Here is a 17,637-nt window from a genome sequence, read left to right on the forward strand (position 1 = left end):
TTCAATTATTTTGGTATTTCAAAATACTTGTCAGCAAATAATTGAAAATGGTGTGATTATACCGTGTTATTTTGACAAATAAAAGATGCAGAATTTTAAAATATTTTGCGCAGAATATTTAATTTTTTGGCACAGAATTCCCTCAGGAGTAGGGAAAGGGAGACCAACCACTGGGAGTGGGGTCTGCCTGCACTCAGCAAGCGTGACAAGAGGATGACAGGAAAACAGAGGAAGTAGGAGAGCCTGGTGGAAAGAGAAGAGAGTAGAATCTGCTCTCATCTCCCTTCTCTGAACTATCAGGACATGCAGAGGATTCAACGAATAAATTGCCAATTGCAGCCATTTCAGAGGACATGAGTTTTCAAGTATGTAATAGGATGTGAAGAAAATGTATATGGCACCAACACCTCTTCCCTAGAGCAGTAAGGAGCATCTGGTGGCCAATCTGCAAGTGACAGAAACTTTCTTTGCTTAAGGAGGACCAAAGCATTCATCCTATTCAGTAGTCAGATTAGCCCTGAATGGCAAACAAATTGTTTTAGTTAAAGTAGTGACTCAGCCATTATGGTAATACCTGCCCTTCATATCTTCACTTCTCATTCACTGGCTTCTGTATTTATTTTCTTAATGTACTTCTGCTACACAAAAGGGAATTTCTGCTTAACATTCCTGTGCATGGACTATTTTATTCATTTTCATTTATAAACCAGTCACCCAAGATTTCCCCAAACAGAAGCAGTCTAGACCTAAAAATCACTCAATGAGTCGTAACATGACTTTTTCCTAATAACTGCAAAAATTTTACACTTCTCATACATGTACTCTGTTCTTTGAAGTTCGTAGTTAATTATATTTTCAAGCAAATTTTACATTTTGCCACTTCTTGCATAATCAGTTTCACAGTCTCCCCGTATGACCAGTTTTCATCTACTTTTTTGGGGAATCTTTCAAACAGCAACAAGGATACAACTTAAAAAGAAGGAGATTGTAAAAGTACAAAAGATGGCAGGAACATTTTTTTTTCAAACTGACTAGATTTCTGGTCTAATGTGTCCTTTAAAATTAAGACTCTAGCCATTTAAAGTATTCTTCAGTGACTACATTGATTTTTCCACAGTGACAGAAGGACCACTTGGCTGTAGCATGTGAATGGCAGTTTTCTCTCTCTTCAACCATGCGGGATTATTGTTTAACATCGGCCCTCAATCCTGCACACAATTTTACAGGTGGTTAACTTCCATACAAGTATGTGGAAGTGTCTGCAGGGTCAGGACTTTATCTTTTCTCAGTTTGTGCATCAAAAACATGGAGTGCTGAGAGACTGAATTGCTTACAAGGTGCTTTGAGATCCTTGGATGAAGTGTGTTATGTAAGTGCAAAGTAACATCATTACTCTAACTCAAACAAAGTTTTTTAAAAAAATATCCAGGAAGTTCTCACCCTTTCCTTATTTATCTAACAGACTAATTCTTACAAAATAAATATTCAGGAGGACAAAGGGATATTTTGCTGAGTTTTAGTAAACAAGCTTTGTCTAGTTAAAATCTTGCAATATCTTTCAAACAATATCAAAACACCAGAGATATTGAGGGTGCATCTTCAAGTACAGTTGTTATTAGAACCCATTCTACCTTTACTCTTGTAGTTAGGATATTACCAGAACGCCTGGCCTCTATAGTACACTCTATATCAGAGGCAACATTTGGTGGAAACTTGGTATAGTACAGCTTCTTGACATTCATAAGTAACTCTCAACCAATTTTAGAGAATGCTGTTAAATGAATCTCTCTCTCTCTCCTTGGAAGAAGTCATCAACTTCTTATCAGCCATCTCCTATTTTTAATTATCCTTCATTGTTTCTATTATGCTCCCAGTTAAATATTTAGACCAGTAATGCTTTCCAAAAGCCAGTGTGCAACTACTCTCTATATACAGTACAAATTCAAATTACCAGACTATTGTCTTTTGCTACATAGATAAATAACTTGGCAAATTATTTACCGTTTTACAACTAATCAGGTTCCAGGTGACCAACATTCTTAAGGCAAATTCATTTACGTGACTGGCTGTCTGGTTTCTCAGTATGCTTTCACAAAAGCAAAGCAAAAAAGTATCTGACAGGCAAAGAACATCACAAAATTTATTCTTTCACCTCTGTATCAATGGGAGTTACTTGCAAGAATGGAGAGAAGCACTGACCCCTTATAATCTTTTCTTAAAATAATTTATGTGATTTATCATTTGGCATTTTGTGCAAATTCAGTAAAACATTAAGGTGCATATTAAGAGGTGAAAGTTGCAATGCCTTACAAGAATATATACTTTTGGTTGCACTTGACAAATGGATTTGGGAATATGGGGAAAGCATCAGTTTAAAACTACAGAAACGTTCTAAGAACTATGCATCTCTGTTGTCATTAGCTATAAGATCTGAAGAGCCCAAAAGGATTTTATATAACAGATGACACTGAATGTGCAATATGAAACTGCAGCAAAGAGTGGATTTTCTAAGCACACATTCAGCTATGTTAGAACTTGTCTGTTACATCATATTGTTGTGTAAGATGCTATTGACTATTAAAGGGATTCTACAGATCTTGCTGATTTTTATTTGTGCCTAAAAACTGGCCTTTAAGAAGTAATACCCTTTCGCTATACAGTTGTGTACTTAAGTGCAATCACAGTGCAATTCCATTTGTCAATATAAAACCAAACTAACCAAGCATATTTTGATAAAGTTGTTATAACACCACCCACATCAAAAATGCTTAGTGCTTTTCTTAAGTTTCATACATCACTTTGTTTTTGCAATTTCAGTGCCCTGATAGGACTTTGTATGGAAGTAATTGGCTACTATGGTTCAGAGGATTTTGGAACAAAGCATAGACTTTAAACTGAATGCAGAAGTCATCTTCGGGAGAGACAAAGGTGGTAAATTATCGATTAGCTTTGTATTTAGACGCATCCCTGGGTTCACTGCTAGGATTGCTCCAGTCATCAGCTTCGGGTGTAGTCTTGTAGTGCCGCCATGCTGACTTATTAAAAACTGGAAGTCTTTCAAATGATTCACTTGAAAGAGCCTATAAAATGAAAGCAACGGTAAGAGATTGTTGTACGTATCTCAGCAACAAAGCAGTAGACAAGATAACAGACTCTTTGTGAACACTAACTTCTGCATTCAAAAAAAGTTTCAACTATTTACATGTCCCCCACACATGATATTTTAGAAGCCACTTTGACTATGCTTATGGTGACCCAGTTCAAAATGGGTTGACCATATTGCAATAAAAATCCATGAAAAAAAATCCATTTTGAAATGCTCCCCGTCTCCATGGGAATGGTGGCTAAAAAGAGAATAAAAAGAAAGTGGTTAAAAGAAAAAAGTTTTAGGGGGCACTTTAGTTGGTTTTTTAAAAAAACTATTTTGGCAGGCCCATTCCCCTAGAGCAGTGGCTCTCAACCTTTCCAGACTACTGTACCCCTTTCAGGAATCTGATTGGTCTTGCACACCCCCAAGTTTCACCTCACTTAAAAAAAGACAGTTACCTTTTCCGTAACTGGTGTTCTTCGAGATGTGTTGCTCATGTCTACTCCACAGTAGGTGTGCGTGCTCGCCACATGCACCGATGCTGAAAGTTTTTCCCCTAGCAGTACCCGTAGGGGGGGGGAGCACCCCCCGCAACCCTGGAGTGGTGCCTGCCTGGCATGGTATAAGGGGAGCTGCACACTCCACCCATCCTCAGTTTCTTCTTGCCAGGCAACTCCGACAGAGGGGAAGGATGGCGGGATGTGGAATAGATATGAGCAACACATCTTGAAGAATACCAGTTACAGAAAAGGTAACTGTCTTTTCTTCTTCGAGTGATTGCTCACGTGTATTCCACAGTAAGTGATTCCAAGCTATATCTGTTGGAGGTGGGTAGGAGTTCACAAGTTCCCAGGACGGATGACGGCCCTGCCGAACCTGGCGTCATCCCTGGTTTGGGAGACGATCGCATAGTGCGAGGTGAACGCGTGAACCGAAGACCACGTGGCAGCCCTACAAATGTCCTGAATGGGGATGTGGGCCATGAAGGCAGCTGACGAGGCCTGTGCCTGGGACAAGTGTGCTCTCATAATGGGCAGTGGGGAAATGCCGGCCAGTTCATAACAGCACTGGATGCACGAAGTGATCCAGTTGGAAAGCCTCTGGGTGGAGATCGGCTGGCCCCTTGCGCGCTCAGCCAAGGCGATAAACAGTTGCGAGGACTTCCTGAATGGCATAGTTCGCTCGAGGTAGAGAGCCAAGGCCCACTGCACATCAAGCGTGTGAAAGCGGTGTTCCTCACTGGATGCCTGAGGCTTGGGGTAGAGGACTGGTAGAAATGTGTCCTGACCCATGTCGTATGCGGAGACCACCTTAGAGAGGAAAGCGAGGTGTGGGTGGAGCTGGACCTTGTCCTTGTGAAAGACCGTGTATGGGGGGTTCAGCGGTCAGGGCCCTGAGCTCTGAGACTTGTCTAGCCGACGTGATAGCAACCAGGAAGGCCACCTTCCACAAGAGGTGATACTAGGAGCACGTGGTCAGCGGTTCAAACGGGGGCCCTGTGAGACGAGCTAAGACCAGGTTTATGTCCCACTGTGGAACTGGGGGTCTACAGTACAGGAAGAGGAGTTCCAGACTTTTAAGGAACTGGCCACTCATAGCGTGGGAGAACACCGTGTGTCCTTGCACTGGCAGATGGAAGGCCGATATGGCCGCCAGGTGCACCTTGACCAATGAGGGCGCCAGGCCCTGGGCCCTCAGGTGGAGGAGGTAATCAAGGATAAGCTGGATAGAGGGGGACACTGGGGAGACACCCTGGTCCGCCGCCCAGTTTCAAGGAGGATGCGCTGAACCTGTTCCAAGCACACCCTCTTCTCTCCTCCTAACCATTGAGCAGCCACTCCATGTGATGGAGAGCCGCTGGTTTGGTTTGGAGGAGGTGGCCCTGTGACAGCAGGTCCGAGCGGAGCTGTAACAGCCACGGCGGAGGTACCACCAGGCTCATGAGGCTCCCGTACCAGTACTGACTCGGCCATGTCGGGGTGATCAGGAGGACCCGGGCCTTTCCAAGACCCTGCTGATTAGAGGGAACCAGGGAAAGGCATAGAGAAGCCTGCCTGACCAGGACAGGAGAAAGGCATTGGTAATAACGCCCCTCCCCAGACCCATCCTGGAGCAGAACCGGGGGGATCCCCGGTTCTGTCAAGTCACGAACAGGTCCACCTGAGGAGTTCCCCACCTTCGGAAGAGCCAGTGGGCCACTTCCTGGTGGAGAGACCACTCGTGTTGCGAGGAGAAGTCCCTGCTTAGGCGATCCACCTCCTTGTTCTGGAAGCCCGGTAAGTGGAAGGCCTTCAGGTGGATATTGTGGGCTATACAGAAGTCCCATAGCCCGAGGGCTTCTTGGCAGAGGATCGGGCCCTGCCTTACCTATTGATATAGAATATGGAGGCCGTGTTGTCCATGAGGACCTTGACTACCTTGGTCTCCAGATGGGAGTGGAAGGCCATACACGCCAGCCGCACCGCCCTGAGTTCTTTGACACTTATGTGTAGAGTCAGGTCTTGAGCCGACCACAGGCCTTGGGTCTGAATGCTCCCCACGTGGGCACCCCAACCCAGGTCAGACGCATCGGACACCGGCTCCAACGATGGGGCCTCATCCCTGAACGGGACCCCTTGGATCACGTTGACTGGGGTGGACTACCACCTCAGGGAGGTGATCACCTAGTGTGGCACTGTGAGGACCTTCTACATCCTGTCTGTGGCCTGGGAGAAATTTGAGGCCAGCCAGAGCTGGAGGGGTCTCATCCTGAGTCTGGAGTGATGGACCACGTACGTGCACGCCAACATATGACCCAAGAGCTGCAGGCAAACCCTGGCTATTGTAACTGGGAACCTCATGACCGAGTCGATGAGACCCTTCAGAGTCTTGAACCTGCCTGGCGGGAGGGAGGCCTTGGCTGACACTGCATCCAAGAGCTACCCGATAAACTCTATGCATTGGACCAGGATTAATGTGGACTTGGTGTTGTTTACCAGAAGGCCCAAGGTGGTGCACATGGACAGGAGGAGTGCCACGTGATTCCTCACCTGCGACCGGGAGGTGCCCTTGACTAGCCAATTGTCCAGATGTGGAAAGTTCTGGACCCCCTGCCATCTGAGGTAGGCCGCTACCACTGACATGCATTTTGTAGACACCCTGGGGGCAGTAGACAGTCCAAATGGGAGGACCATAAATTGGTAATGATTGTGTCCCACCGGGAATGGGGAACCGCAGCTGTGTCGGATGTGGAAGTACGTGTCCTGCAGATCGAGGGCGATGTACCAGTCCCCAGGATCCAGGGTGGGAATGATGGAGGCCAGGGAGACCATGTGGAACTTGAGCTTCACCATGTGCTGGTTTAGGCCCCATAGGTTCAGTATGGGTCTGAGCCCCCTTTGGCCTTCATGATAAGGAAGTAATGGGAGTAGTACCCCATGCCCGTGAATTGCTCAGACACTGCCTCTATCGCTCCTTGTTCCAGGAGCCGCCCCACCTCCTGCTCGAGCAGGGCTTCGTGTGAGGGGTCCCTCGGGAGGGACAGGGGCGGGGGGTGGTTGGGCGGGGAGGAGTTAAACTGGAGGGTGTAACCCCAGGAGATGGTGCTGAGGACCCATCGGTCCGAGGTGATCCACGACCATTCTGGGAGGAAAGCACACAACTGGTTGGAGAAGGGAAGCTTTATTGCGGTTGGATCCCTGACAAGGACTGGCGGGTTGCCCCCGAGCGTCCTGTCAAAAATGCCTTTTCCCCGCCTGCTTGCCCTTGGAGGGACCAGGCTGGAGGGCAGGTCGAAACTGTCTATGAGGGCATCTCTTATAGTCCCACTGCTTCTTATGGGCGGCCTCATACTTCAGAAGGGAAGCCGGGGTAGAACTCTGCTGCAGCTTAAATTTAGGTTTTGCCGGAGCCGGGACATATAGACCCAGTGTTTGGAGGGTCATGCAGGAGTCATTCATGCCATGCAGCCTTGTATCTGTTTCCTCTGCAAACAGAGCTTTCCCATCAAACGGGAGGTCCTGCATGGAAGACTGCATCTTGCTGGACAGCCCAGAGAGCAAGAGCCATGACGCCCGTCTCATGGACACCGCTGAGGCCACAGATAACGCAGCTGTCTCCACAGTATCCGAGGCAGCCTGCAGGGAAGCTCAAGCTGCTGATGTCCCTTCCTCCACGAGCACCCTGAACTCCTTCTTATCATGCTCCTGGAGGGAGTCCTCAAACTTGGACAGGGAGCCCCACAGATTGAATTCGTACTGGCCCAGGAGAGCCTGATGGTTCGCCACCCGTAACTGAAAGCTCGAAGATTAATAAATTTTCCTACCGAATGAGTCCAGTCTCCGAGAGTCTTTGTTCTTTGGGGTCGCGGCTGGCTGACCTTGTCATTCCCTGTGGTTGACCGACTCAACCACAAGGGAGTATATAGATACTCATGCCCTTAGCGGGTATGAAGTACTTTCACTCTGCCTTCTTTGATATAGGGGCCGAGGCCAGTGTTTGCCACAGGGCATTCAAAATCTTAGCCACCCTTTCATGGAGTGGCAAGGCCACCCTACCCAGTGCTGATGGGGACTGCACGTTGAACAGGGAGTCCGCAGGCTCTTCCATCTCGTCTGCCTGGAGGGCGTAGGCTTGCTGCCACCCTCTTTAAGAGGTCTTGGTGGGCCCTGAAGTCCTCCTGCGGGATTCAGGGGGGCAGGGCCGCAATTGCCTCATCCAGGTGGGTGAAGAGGCTAGCGCGGTGCTCAGGGCATCATCCGGCACTGGAGGATCTACCACCTGGTCGGACTCCGGGCATGGTGCCAAGGACGTGTGTTCCACCGACTCTCTTGTTGGGGGTCTGGAGATGGAAGCTGACGGAGCCTCCGAAGCTCCGGCCACCGAGCGAGCTCCCGCTGGAGCCCACAGTGCCCACTGGTACCACTGGGCCGGCCACAACGCTCAGTGCTACTGCACTTGCTGTGGCACTGGTGGAGCCGGCTGTCCGAGTTGGCCGGTCTGGCTCGTTGAAGCGCGGCTACGAACGGAGACCCGGCTGGCGTAGGATCCATTGCTGTCTCTCGACCGAGAGGAGCAGCGGTGCCGGGATCTGTGATGATCACAGGACGATGATCTCGACATAGAGGACCAGTACCGATGGTAACTGCTGCTCTGCAAACAGCCTTGACAGGCGGACCTGTGACAGTGAGACGCCGGCGATCGACGCCCAGGGCTGCGATGTCTCGGCGGAGACTCAGAGCGGAGTCTGAGCGGGAACAGCGTCGAGGACCGTGCCTTGACGGACTGCAGTACCCTCTCCAGGACGAGGACCGATGACAACGTCTGCCGCGGTCCCATGGATATCCGCTGTCTGAGGAGGACCAGTGCCGTGAGTCCTGGTCAGACAGAACCAAGCCCGACAGTCTAGTCGGCATCAGGGGCGATCCACGTGGACTTTGCCCCGAGCAGACGCTGGGCGGTGATCCACGTCGGGAACGTTCCCTTGATCGAGACCGGTACTGAGCCAAGGAGATCCCAAATGGTGGCTTGCCTCTGGAGCTGGGGGCCGACATCAGTGGAGCTCTGGGCACCAGCATGGGCACCCCTGCACTGCCTCTTTCCTGCCCCCATTCCAACCCCTTCCCCGAAATCCCCACCCCAACTCTGCCCCCTCCCTGCCCCCGGGAACGGTGGGTCGGGGTCAGCGCCGACTCAATCAGAATTGCCCGTTGCCTAATGTCTCTTTCCCTTTTAATCCAGGGCTTAAACTATTTGCAAATTTTGCACCTTTCGCTGCTGTAGGTTTCTCCCAAACAGCTCAAACAGTCTGTGTGCGGGTCACTTCTTGGCATAGAATGCCGACAAGAACCACACGACTTAAATGCCAGGGCTTGGGGCATGCCCCTGCCCGGACTCACTAACTAAAACTAACTATTCAGCTAACTAACTACAGGTACTAAACGAACAAACAGTTCTGGGAACGAGCTACAGCGAAGCTGGAGCAGAGCAGTTCCGATGCACTTTCACTGGCAGCAAGAAGGAACTGAGGGTGGGTGGAGTGTGGGGCTCCCCTTATACCGCGCCAGGCAGGTGCCACTCCAGGAGTCGCGGGGGACACCCTCCCCCCCCCCCTACGGTTTCGGCTAGGGGAAAAACTTTCGGCACTGGTGCACGTGGTGAGCACGCACACCTACTGTGGAATACACATGAGCAATCACTCCAAGAACTACCTGCTTACAAAATCAGACATAAAAATACAAAAATGTCATAGCACACTATTACTGCTTATTTTCTCATTTTTACCATATAATCATAAAATAAATCATTTAGAATATAAATACTGTACTTACATTTCAGTTTATAGTACTATACAGAGCAGTATAAACAAGTCATTGTCTGTATGAAATTTTAGTTTGTACCTACTTCACTAGTGCTTCTTATGCTGCCTGTTGTAAAACTAGGCAAATATCGAGATGACGATGTACCCCCTGGAAAACCTCTGCGTAGCCCCATGGGTACATGTACCCCTGGTTGAGAACCACTGCCCTAGATCTAACGTGATTAATTTGAATCTAGAACTGAAGCCAGCTGGCTTGACACAATCCAGGCAAGACTGAGATAGTGTTGGTGGGTCATGGAGAAGCAGCTGGAAGAGGTGGTACGATTCAAAGAGGGACCACAACTGTGAGTTGTAACATGAGTGCACAACTTGGGGTTTCTGTTAGATCCTGGGCTGCTCCTGGATGTACAGGTAGCAGTTTTTTCTATTTATTGCATTTTCCTAGGCTGGTGAGTAAGCCCACCAACATTCAACTTCTCTCTCCAGTTAGGACCTTGCCACACTTATCCACACCTTCGTCAAATCAAGATTAGATTATTGTAATGCACTCTATGTGGGGTTACACTTTGGTACCATTCAGAAGATGAAGCTAGTGGAGAATTACTTATTAAGTGCTTACTCAGTGCAGCTGCACGGACTAGCACTATGTGACATGCACTGGCTTGAAATAAGCTTCTGGGTCAGATTCAAGCAGTTGGCTTTAAATGTCCTGATTTATTTGCGACCTGGTTACCTGAGTGATGCCTCTCCCCGCAGGATATACTGCTACAGTTGAGCTCAGCAGACACTCTCGAGATGGAACTCCCTTAATATAAGAGAGGGGGAGCGCCTGGCAGAACGTTCGCCATGAGAGTTCCTCTATTTTGTGATGATCTAGAGTCTGACCTCCTGTATAACACAGGCCATAAAACTTCCCCACAATAATTCCTACAGCGCATCTTTTAGAAAAACATCCAATCCTGATTTAAAGCTTGCCAGTGATGGAGAATCAATCCTTGGTAAATTCAAACAATAATTATCTAACCTTCATTGGCTAGGGGCAAGGTTCGTACTAAGGGGGGAGCCCCAAAGATGGGGGAAGTAAAAGTGAAGACAGAGGAGGAGAAAAAAAAATAGATATGGAACATTTTAACCTGTATCATTATTCTACACTCCAATGTGCACTTCTTCCTGCTCTCCCAATTTAATTGTGGTCACAAGTGTCAGAAACCAAAAGAACAAAAGTATTAACAAAAGTTGCCTGCCATCAAACCAGAGTCTTGGGTATCTCATCACTTTAATATGGATCAAAATCAAAATCTGGAACAAAGACCCAACATTAAGGGATAAAAAACATACTGGAAACAAGCTAATTCAATATCAAAGCCTGTTGTCAAAAATGCCACATTTATAACTTCAGTTTTTAGATTCTGCATGTCTGATTTAAATAAAGTACAATAATACAAGTTAAAAAACTGTACATATACACTGGAAACAAACTTAAGTGTGAAATGAGGAACAGCTGACTGTTCTGCCTGACAAGAGAATTAATTATATTGAGAGCTTTACTATCTTAAGATGGAATCAAGTTGTTACCTTCAAATAAATTACAGCATCAGTACCCACGCCTTCCATTGAATAGAGTTTGAGATCTCCTTGAAAGTATCTAGCATAAAGACGAGAGATTGGCAAACCATACCCAAATCCAGCCTACAAAACAAAACAAGAATTTGTGGTGAGGAAGTTAAAAATCAATACACTGTATGAGCTATAATTATTTATCAAAACAAGGTTAAAGAAAGCTAATTATTTGCACCAATTTGCCCTTCAGACTTTCTTTTGTTCCTCAGCCTATATAATATATTGCAGCCTTCTTTCTGCCTATACAAGATTTACTCGCTTAAATATTAAAAAGAAAAATCGCCAACAGCAGTATACATTTTGGCAATATACAAAAATAAGGATCAAATCTGATTAGAGGCTTTAGTAGACTAGCTCATGCATGTTGTTACTTTCCCAAGAATACAGTTAATTTAGCAGCACAAACAGTAAGCAGTCCCTACCAAACAAAAGAGGATGATGCTCTGTACAGTTCTCTCATGAGATAGCTTGTGCTGCAATATTTCATTCATTGTTGGTGGTACTGAGTAGCTGACAGCAGTTTACTATCTTGGAATAGAATGTGGAAAAAGCAAGACACAGCCCTGCATACTTCAGCTGATCTAACAATGTAGACCAATGACTGTTGATGGCATGTTGCAACATGCTGCAATGGAGGACAGAAGGGAGGTGTAGGGAAAGTAAGGACTCCAACTTTACCAATAATATACAAAATAGTAATAAGCAGATAGCCCTTGCTATGGTTACCCATCACCAAAAAAAATCATGCTGCAGCATAGTAGCCCTTCTGTTAAATATTAAGGCCCCATTATAAGCCACACTCTACTTGCCTAGGCACAGACTCCTCATTCATAGGCTTGAAGTGGTTACACACTAAGACCTGTATCCCCAATTACATAGGAGACAAAGTCTTCCTCTTTCATGACCCTAGCCTATGGAAATGAGGGTTATCATACTGGCAGTCTTCTCTTTCACTGCAGATAGTGGAACAAGTTTTTACCTGCAGATCCAAACTTTCAGCCCCTGTGACAGAGTGCAGAGAGTTACCAGGTGAGCTTGCACTCTGATCACTCAGTTCCCTCAGAAAAGGATGATTAGATAATTAACTTAAATTACTCCACACAGGAGTGTGTGAGGGGGGGGAGGCTGGGCGAGCTGAAGAGCCAACTGGCCCATCAGCTCAAGGCTGATAAGAAGGGCACAGGAAAGCAGCGAGGGGGAGAGAGGATCAGGGCTAGCTGAGCCCACTCTCATCTGGATCTCAGACTAAAAAAAAAACGCAGCTCCTCTCAGGCCCCGGGGGAAGGGCCAAAAGCACAAGGTACACTGCAAATAGTACTGCTGAAAGAGACTGTAAATTAATGGCACAGTTGGATAAACAACTAAGGGAGTCTAAGCAGGTTTCTTTGATGCAAAAAGACAGGAGCGGAGCATGCCCTGTTTCAACCCCCCACAACGTGTGCCCAGCTGAGGCAGAGAATCACCATACTTGTTATTTGTTTGCATCCCCCTATATTGGCAAGGACTTTCCAAAGTAAGAAAGATAGGCTGCAATAAACAAAGTGCTTGAAAACTATGCTCTTACAAAGCAATGACCAACAAAATGCTGCCAAGAAAGTCTGAACTACAGCAAAACAACAAGAAAGGCAAACCAGAATCACAGGAAAAGGACCGAAATGCTCATTTAACATTCAGTCATTTATATAATCTAGTCCTTGTGGAGAATCACATCCCACAAACGTGGGCAGGCAAATGGCTGCTCCAGCTTCTAGGCTAACTAACGCACTGACTAGAGGAATCACTTACCTCTGTGGTTCCCTAGCAAGCCCATCCACTGTTTGGAGGGCAGTAATGACGAACAGAGCTGTTGTACGAAACCCTGTATGGGAATTCTAGTACCACCAATATCCAGTAACAAGTTGCATAATAAGGCTGTTAATGTGTCATCTTGACAGACTTCAGAGAAAAGTTACTAATGAGGTTAGTGTTAATAACCCTGGCTTGAGCCAGGCATTATGTATGTGAGTTGCTGTGCTAACTTCCTCACATAGCTCTGCCAAAGAACCTCAGCCCTGACTTTTTTCAGAAAATCAACAATGGTCCAAGCATCACATTGCGTACAAACTGCATTATTATAATCTTGCTCTGTCTTCGCCTCTTCTCCATCTCCTTAATTTAGGACCTTAATTATAAAAGTAAAGTACATCACACTGTCTTCCTCTTGAGTGATACACTTTAAGCTGTATGGAAAAGTAGCATCAAATTGCAATGAGTCACTCACTACACAAGCATATATCCACTGGGAGCACTATACTTATTACTATGGCCACCATCTTGAAAGCAGAAACTTTCAATCAGTTCAGACCCAAAATCTGCCTCCCAGAAAAGAAGGTAAATATCATGTAAGGTCCTCAGGGAAATAGAGTAATACATGCAATGAACACACAAATGATATACATGTACATACATTAAAATTATTAGTATGCATATTGTGTTACAAACAAAAACGTGTACACAGAGTGGAAGAGTATCTTGTGAGAAGTGTACCTTGTGATTCTTTAGGGCAAGACCTGGGCATTTTATATTTTGGAAAACCAGGAAACCCCCATTCCAATACAATGTTTCTAGCCTTGGTAGACTGCAAGATATGTGGTGTCAGATCCTTAGCTGATGTAAAATGGCACTGAAGTCAACAATGCAACACTGAATTTACATCAGCTGAGGATCAGGCCTGGATTTTAAAATACACAATGGGATGCTATGTTATAAAGGTTTTACTAGCATGAGTTTGGGATGCCCTACACAATTAATGCATGGCTTCAACACTCATGAGTAATACAGCTATTCCAAACTCATATTGATAAAACCTTTATACCCCACCTCCCATGACATATTCTCTCATGTTATGCAGCTTTATCATTTCTATCTTTACAGACACACATACTACACATACACACTCTTCCAGGGAAGTTGCCTGATTTTTACAGAAGCTAAATGCAGAGACCTGGATTGGTTTACAGCATTGCTCAACTTTTAAGTTGATGGCTATAACAGTAAGTTGGAGGGAAATGGAGGCGAGAAATGGTGAAGATAATTCCTGGAAACACTTGTCATGCTGCTTGTTATATAGTTATTAGTATCTGTGCTTCCACTGTGAAAATAGCTGTCTGCTTACTTGCTCTTTCTTTTAAATTAAAAAACAGCATGCCATAAACTCACTTCTCAAAGACTGCCATTAACACAGGACATACAGACACATGCATCACTTGGAGACATCTCATTTTAAGAGCACATTTATTTCTTGTGAATCGTTAACAAGGGAAGAATTCTTCCTAGGACAGCAAAATAATCAATTTCCAAAGAAATGTTTTAAAAAACAACACTCAAATCTTTGCTGGACATAGGACACTAATTATTTTGCTAAAGTCAAAAAGCATGTGAATTGGGAGAGCTAACAGTTGACATGATTCACCCTCAAGAGTGGATCAAGACTAAACAGAACCCACTGTCCCTAAATTTTGGGCACGCAGTCTTTCTTGTTTCCTGTCCCTTTTGTTTGTGCCATCCCACACCAATTCATTCCTTTATTCTACCTTTCCCTCCCCATATTCTCCAGCTCACTCTTTGGAAAGCAAACTTCCTATTTTTCATGCAGTGTTTTGGTGGACACCCTGAAGGCCATAAGGTTCAGATTCCAGGGATCTTGTTTTAACATGACCCTGTTCTCTCAAGTAAAAGTACACCAACTAACACACATTAATTGCTGTGTCAGGGCTGTCCTTGCTCTAGGACACAGAATACAGGCAATGGGGGCAAAACTCTGGTCTTTGAGAAAACAAGCTTTCTAACATCAATCTTTCATCACGCATTAGACTGTGCAGCAGATACATGGGAAATGTATTCCACACTGTATTAAATATGCTCTGTTAGCATTATCTATTAGATCTAAATTAAAGCACATTTTCCCCACTATAAATAGTTACCTTGTATATATCAGGCAGATTTTAAATGTGTGACTTAAACCATTCTCTTAAAGATTTAACTGTCATTAAACATAAGTGTTAATGGACTCAACTGTTGTCAATTATAAATACATAGTATGGGCGATCCCAAGACCTTGTCAGGATCAGTGGGGGCCCTAAGCAGGAATATTTTTGGTGCCTCCCCCACACAACACGTACGAATAATTAATGGGGGAGGGGCGTGAGCTGCTTGGGGCCCTAAGCAATTGCTTAGTTTGCTGATGCCTACCACGAGGACTGGCTGCCATGGTAACAAGGTTTCTCCACTGACCTAATTTTGTAGCAGAAGTTATTGAAATAGAAGGAACATTAATCAATGAACAAAAACCAAAATCAAAGTTAAAAACAGAAAAATAAAAGTAATCATTTTACATTATATGACAAGGTCTGATATATGTTACATAAACTAAAATAAGAGTATCATATAATCTCAGGGGAAATAGAAGATGGCACAACTGGATAAGCAAAAGCCCCAATTCTGCAAGCACTGATGCACATGCTTAGAAATAAGCATGCTTGTCAGTTGTTGCAGGATTGGGTCCCAAGTGAGAAGGTATGGATTAAGTGGATGAGAGATTAGATATTAAATGGAACTATTCTATACAGAATTAGGAAAGACAGGAAGGCGGTTTTTAACTGGCTTCACAGATGGAAAAGAAGTGACTGAAAATGACACAGGAAATAATTTGCTCATAATAGTCTAGATCTTACAAAAGTTTAAAAGGGCAGGAGTTTAGGAAAACTATAAAAGGAGAAATTAAAGTAGTGATGACAAAATGTGATTAAGGAATGAATAAGAGATTTTATCGGATTCATGGTATGGATGAGTTCTAGACAAAGGTGGTGCAGTAAGAAGAGAGACTAGAGTCAAGGAGGACTAAACAATTCCTGATACTGGGAACAAACTTCAGGTTTAAATTAAAGAGCCCATTCCATGTTGCTGACTATCCAAGAGGATTTACTAGAAAAAGAGCACTTCTGTTTTTGAAGCATTTGGTATTAATCTAGAATATGAAAGAGTCAAAAGCAGCAATAGAAAGATGAGAGTGCAAGTCAACAGAGATGTAGATTGGGGTTCATTTGCACTGAAGGAGCATCTGTGGCTGAAGCAAACAATGAGACACCCAAAAAGAGAAGCAGATGGTTGAGGTGGAGCCTTGAAGCTCTCCACTCAAATAACCTGAAGGAAAACAGTAATTTTCTCTGTACCAATGAGATTGTTCCATGCCAGAACTAGATTTTAAGCTCTCTAGTGCAGGCATAATACCTTCTTATTTGCTTACAAACAGCAAAGCAAACTAATGGAGTTCACCACCACTGCCAAATACCAACAAGAACACGCTTGGTAGGATAGTATTTAAAAGATGAAGAGGAAAGTGCCAAAGATACCATTTTTACTTGACATACTCAAGGATAAAAACCGCATAAGAAACTGTACAGAACAAACAAGATGAGAAGAGGGGTATCTATGATTAGAGGCAAGTGTACTGTAGGTCATTAACCAATCTTCTTATTAAATAATGCCAGCCAAGTGGTACACTAGTGAGACCAATTTTTCAATGATCCAATACATACAAAATGTATAAATCCTGTAATAAGGAATCATATATAACAGAAGGGCCAAATCTGAAAAGTATTCCGCACCCAGCAGCTCCCATTGTTCTTAATGGGAGCTACTGGGTGCTGAACATTTTTGTAAATCTGGCACAGAAGATACTACTGAAGAGGAATAGAATGACAGATGCCACTATTAAAGAGCAAAGACTAAAATGAGTTAGCTGGTGACACCACATATTACAAACAAATTTTGATTTCATTTTTTTTTAGAGGACAAAGACTTAAACCTGTATAAAAAAAAAGTCATTTTTTAAAAATCTGATACAAACTCACTTCTACTTACTCTGTAAGTGCTATAATACTGAAAAATGTGGCTCAGCTAATTGGCTACTATTTGGTGTACATGCAAAACACTATAGCAGGGGTAGGCAACCTATGGCACGCGTGCCGAAGTCAGCACATGAGCTGATTTTCAGTGGCACTCATACTGCCCGGGTCCTGGCCACCGGTCTGGGGGGCTCTGCATTTTAATTTAATTTTAAATGAAGCTTCTTAAACATTTTAAAAACCTTATTTACTTTACATACAAAAATAGTTTACTTATATATTATAGACATAGAAAGAGACCTTCTAAAAACGTTAAAATGTATTACTGGCACACGAAACCTTAAATTAGAGAGAATAAATGAAGACTCGGCACACCACTTCTGAAAGGTTGCCAACTCCTGCACTATAGGCTAGTTAGTTTAGATACTAAACACCTTTCACACTAGTGTTTTAAAATGCTGCGCTGTAGATAGATCTAGTTATTTCCAATAATATGGTTTTCAGGACACTCAAAGGAAAGTAATTTCCTACTCCACAGTTAAGTTGCTAAAAATGAATAATAGTGAAGAATCAGCAGCGTTTTCTCCTGGTAAGTTTTGCCAACACAGATTTCCTGATGATATCCAATTTCTGTGATAGAAAAACTTCAACAAGTTTTAATGTAGGAAAACAGATTACTCTAGGAGAGAGACTAGAGTGTAACTGCACTTACGTTCTGAAAAAAGTATTTTACCCTGACCCACAGA

The 17,637-nt window shown here is 44.4% G+C and overlaps 1 protein-coding gene across 1 annotated transcript in view; it reads right to left on the reverse strand.

The window, feature by feature from the left end:
• Positions 1-666: 666 nt before the first annotated feature.
• The window catches only part of PDK3 (pyruvate dehydrogenase kinase 3), a 79,323-nt gene continuing 62,352 nt past the window's right edge, over positions 667-17,637 (reverse strand). The window contains exons 10-11 of the mRNA XM_045006724.1: positions 10,962-11,075; positions 667-3,080 (exon numbers count right to left, since the gene is read on the reverse strand). Of these exons, the coding sequence (XP_044862659.1) occupies positions 2,937-3,080; positions 10,962-11,075 (258 nt within the window). The 3' untranslated portion in view covers positions 667-2,936. The remainder of the gene's footprint in view (positions 3,081-10,961; positions 11,076-17,637) is intronic.

Source organism: Mauremys mutica, chromosome 1, assembly GCF_020497125.1.
Source record: "Mauremys mutica isolate MM-2020 ecotype Southern chromosome 1, ASM2049712v1, whole genome shotgun sequence".
NCBI lineage: Eukaryota > Metazoa > Chordata > Testudines > Geoemydidae > Mauremys > Mauremys mutica.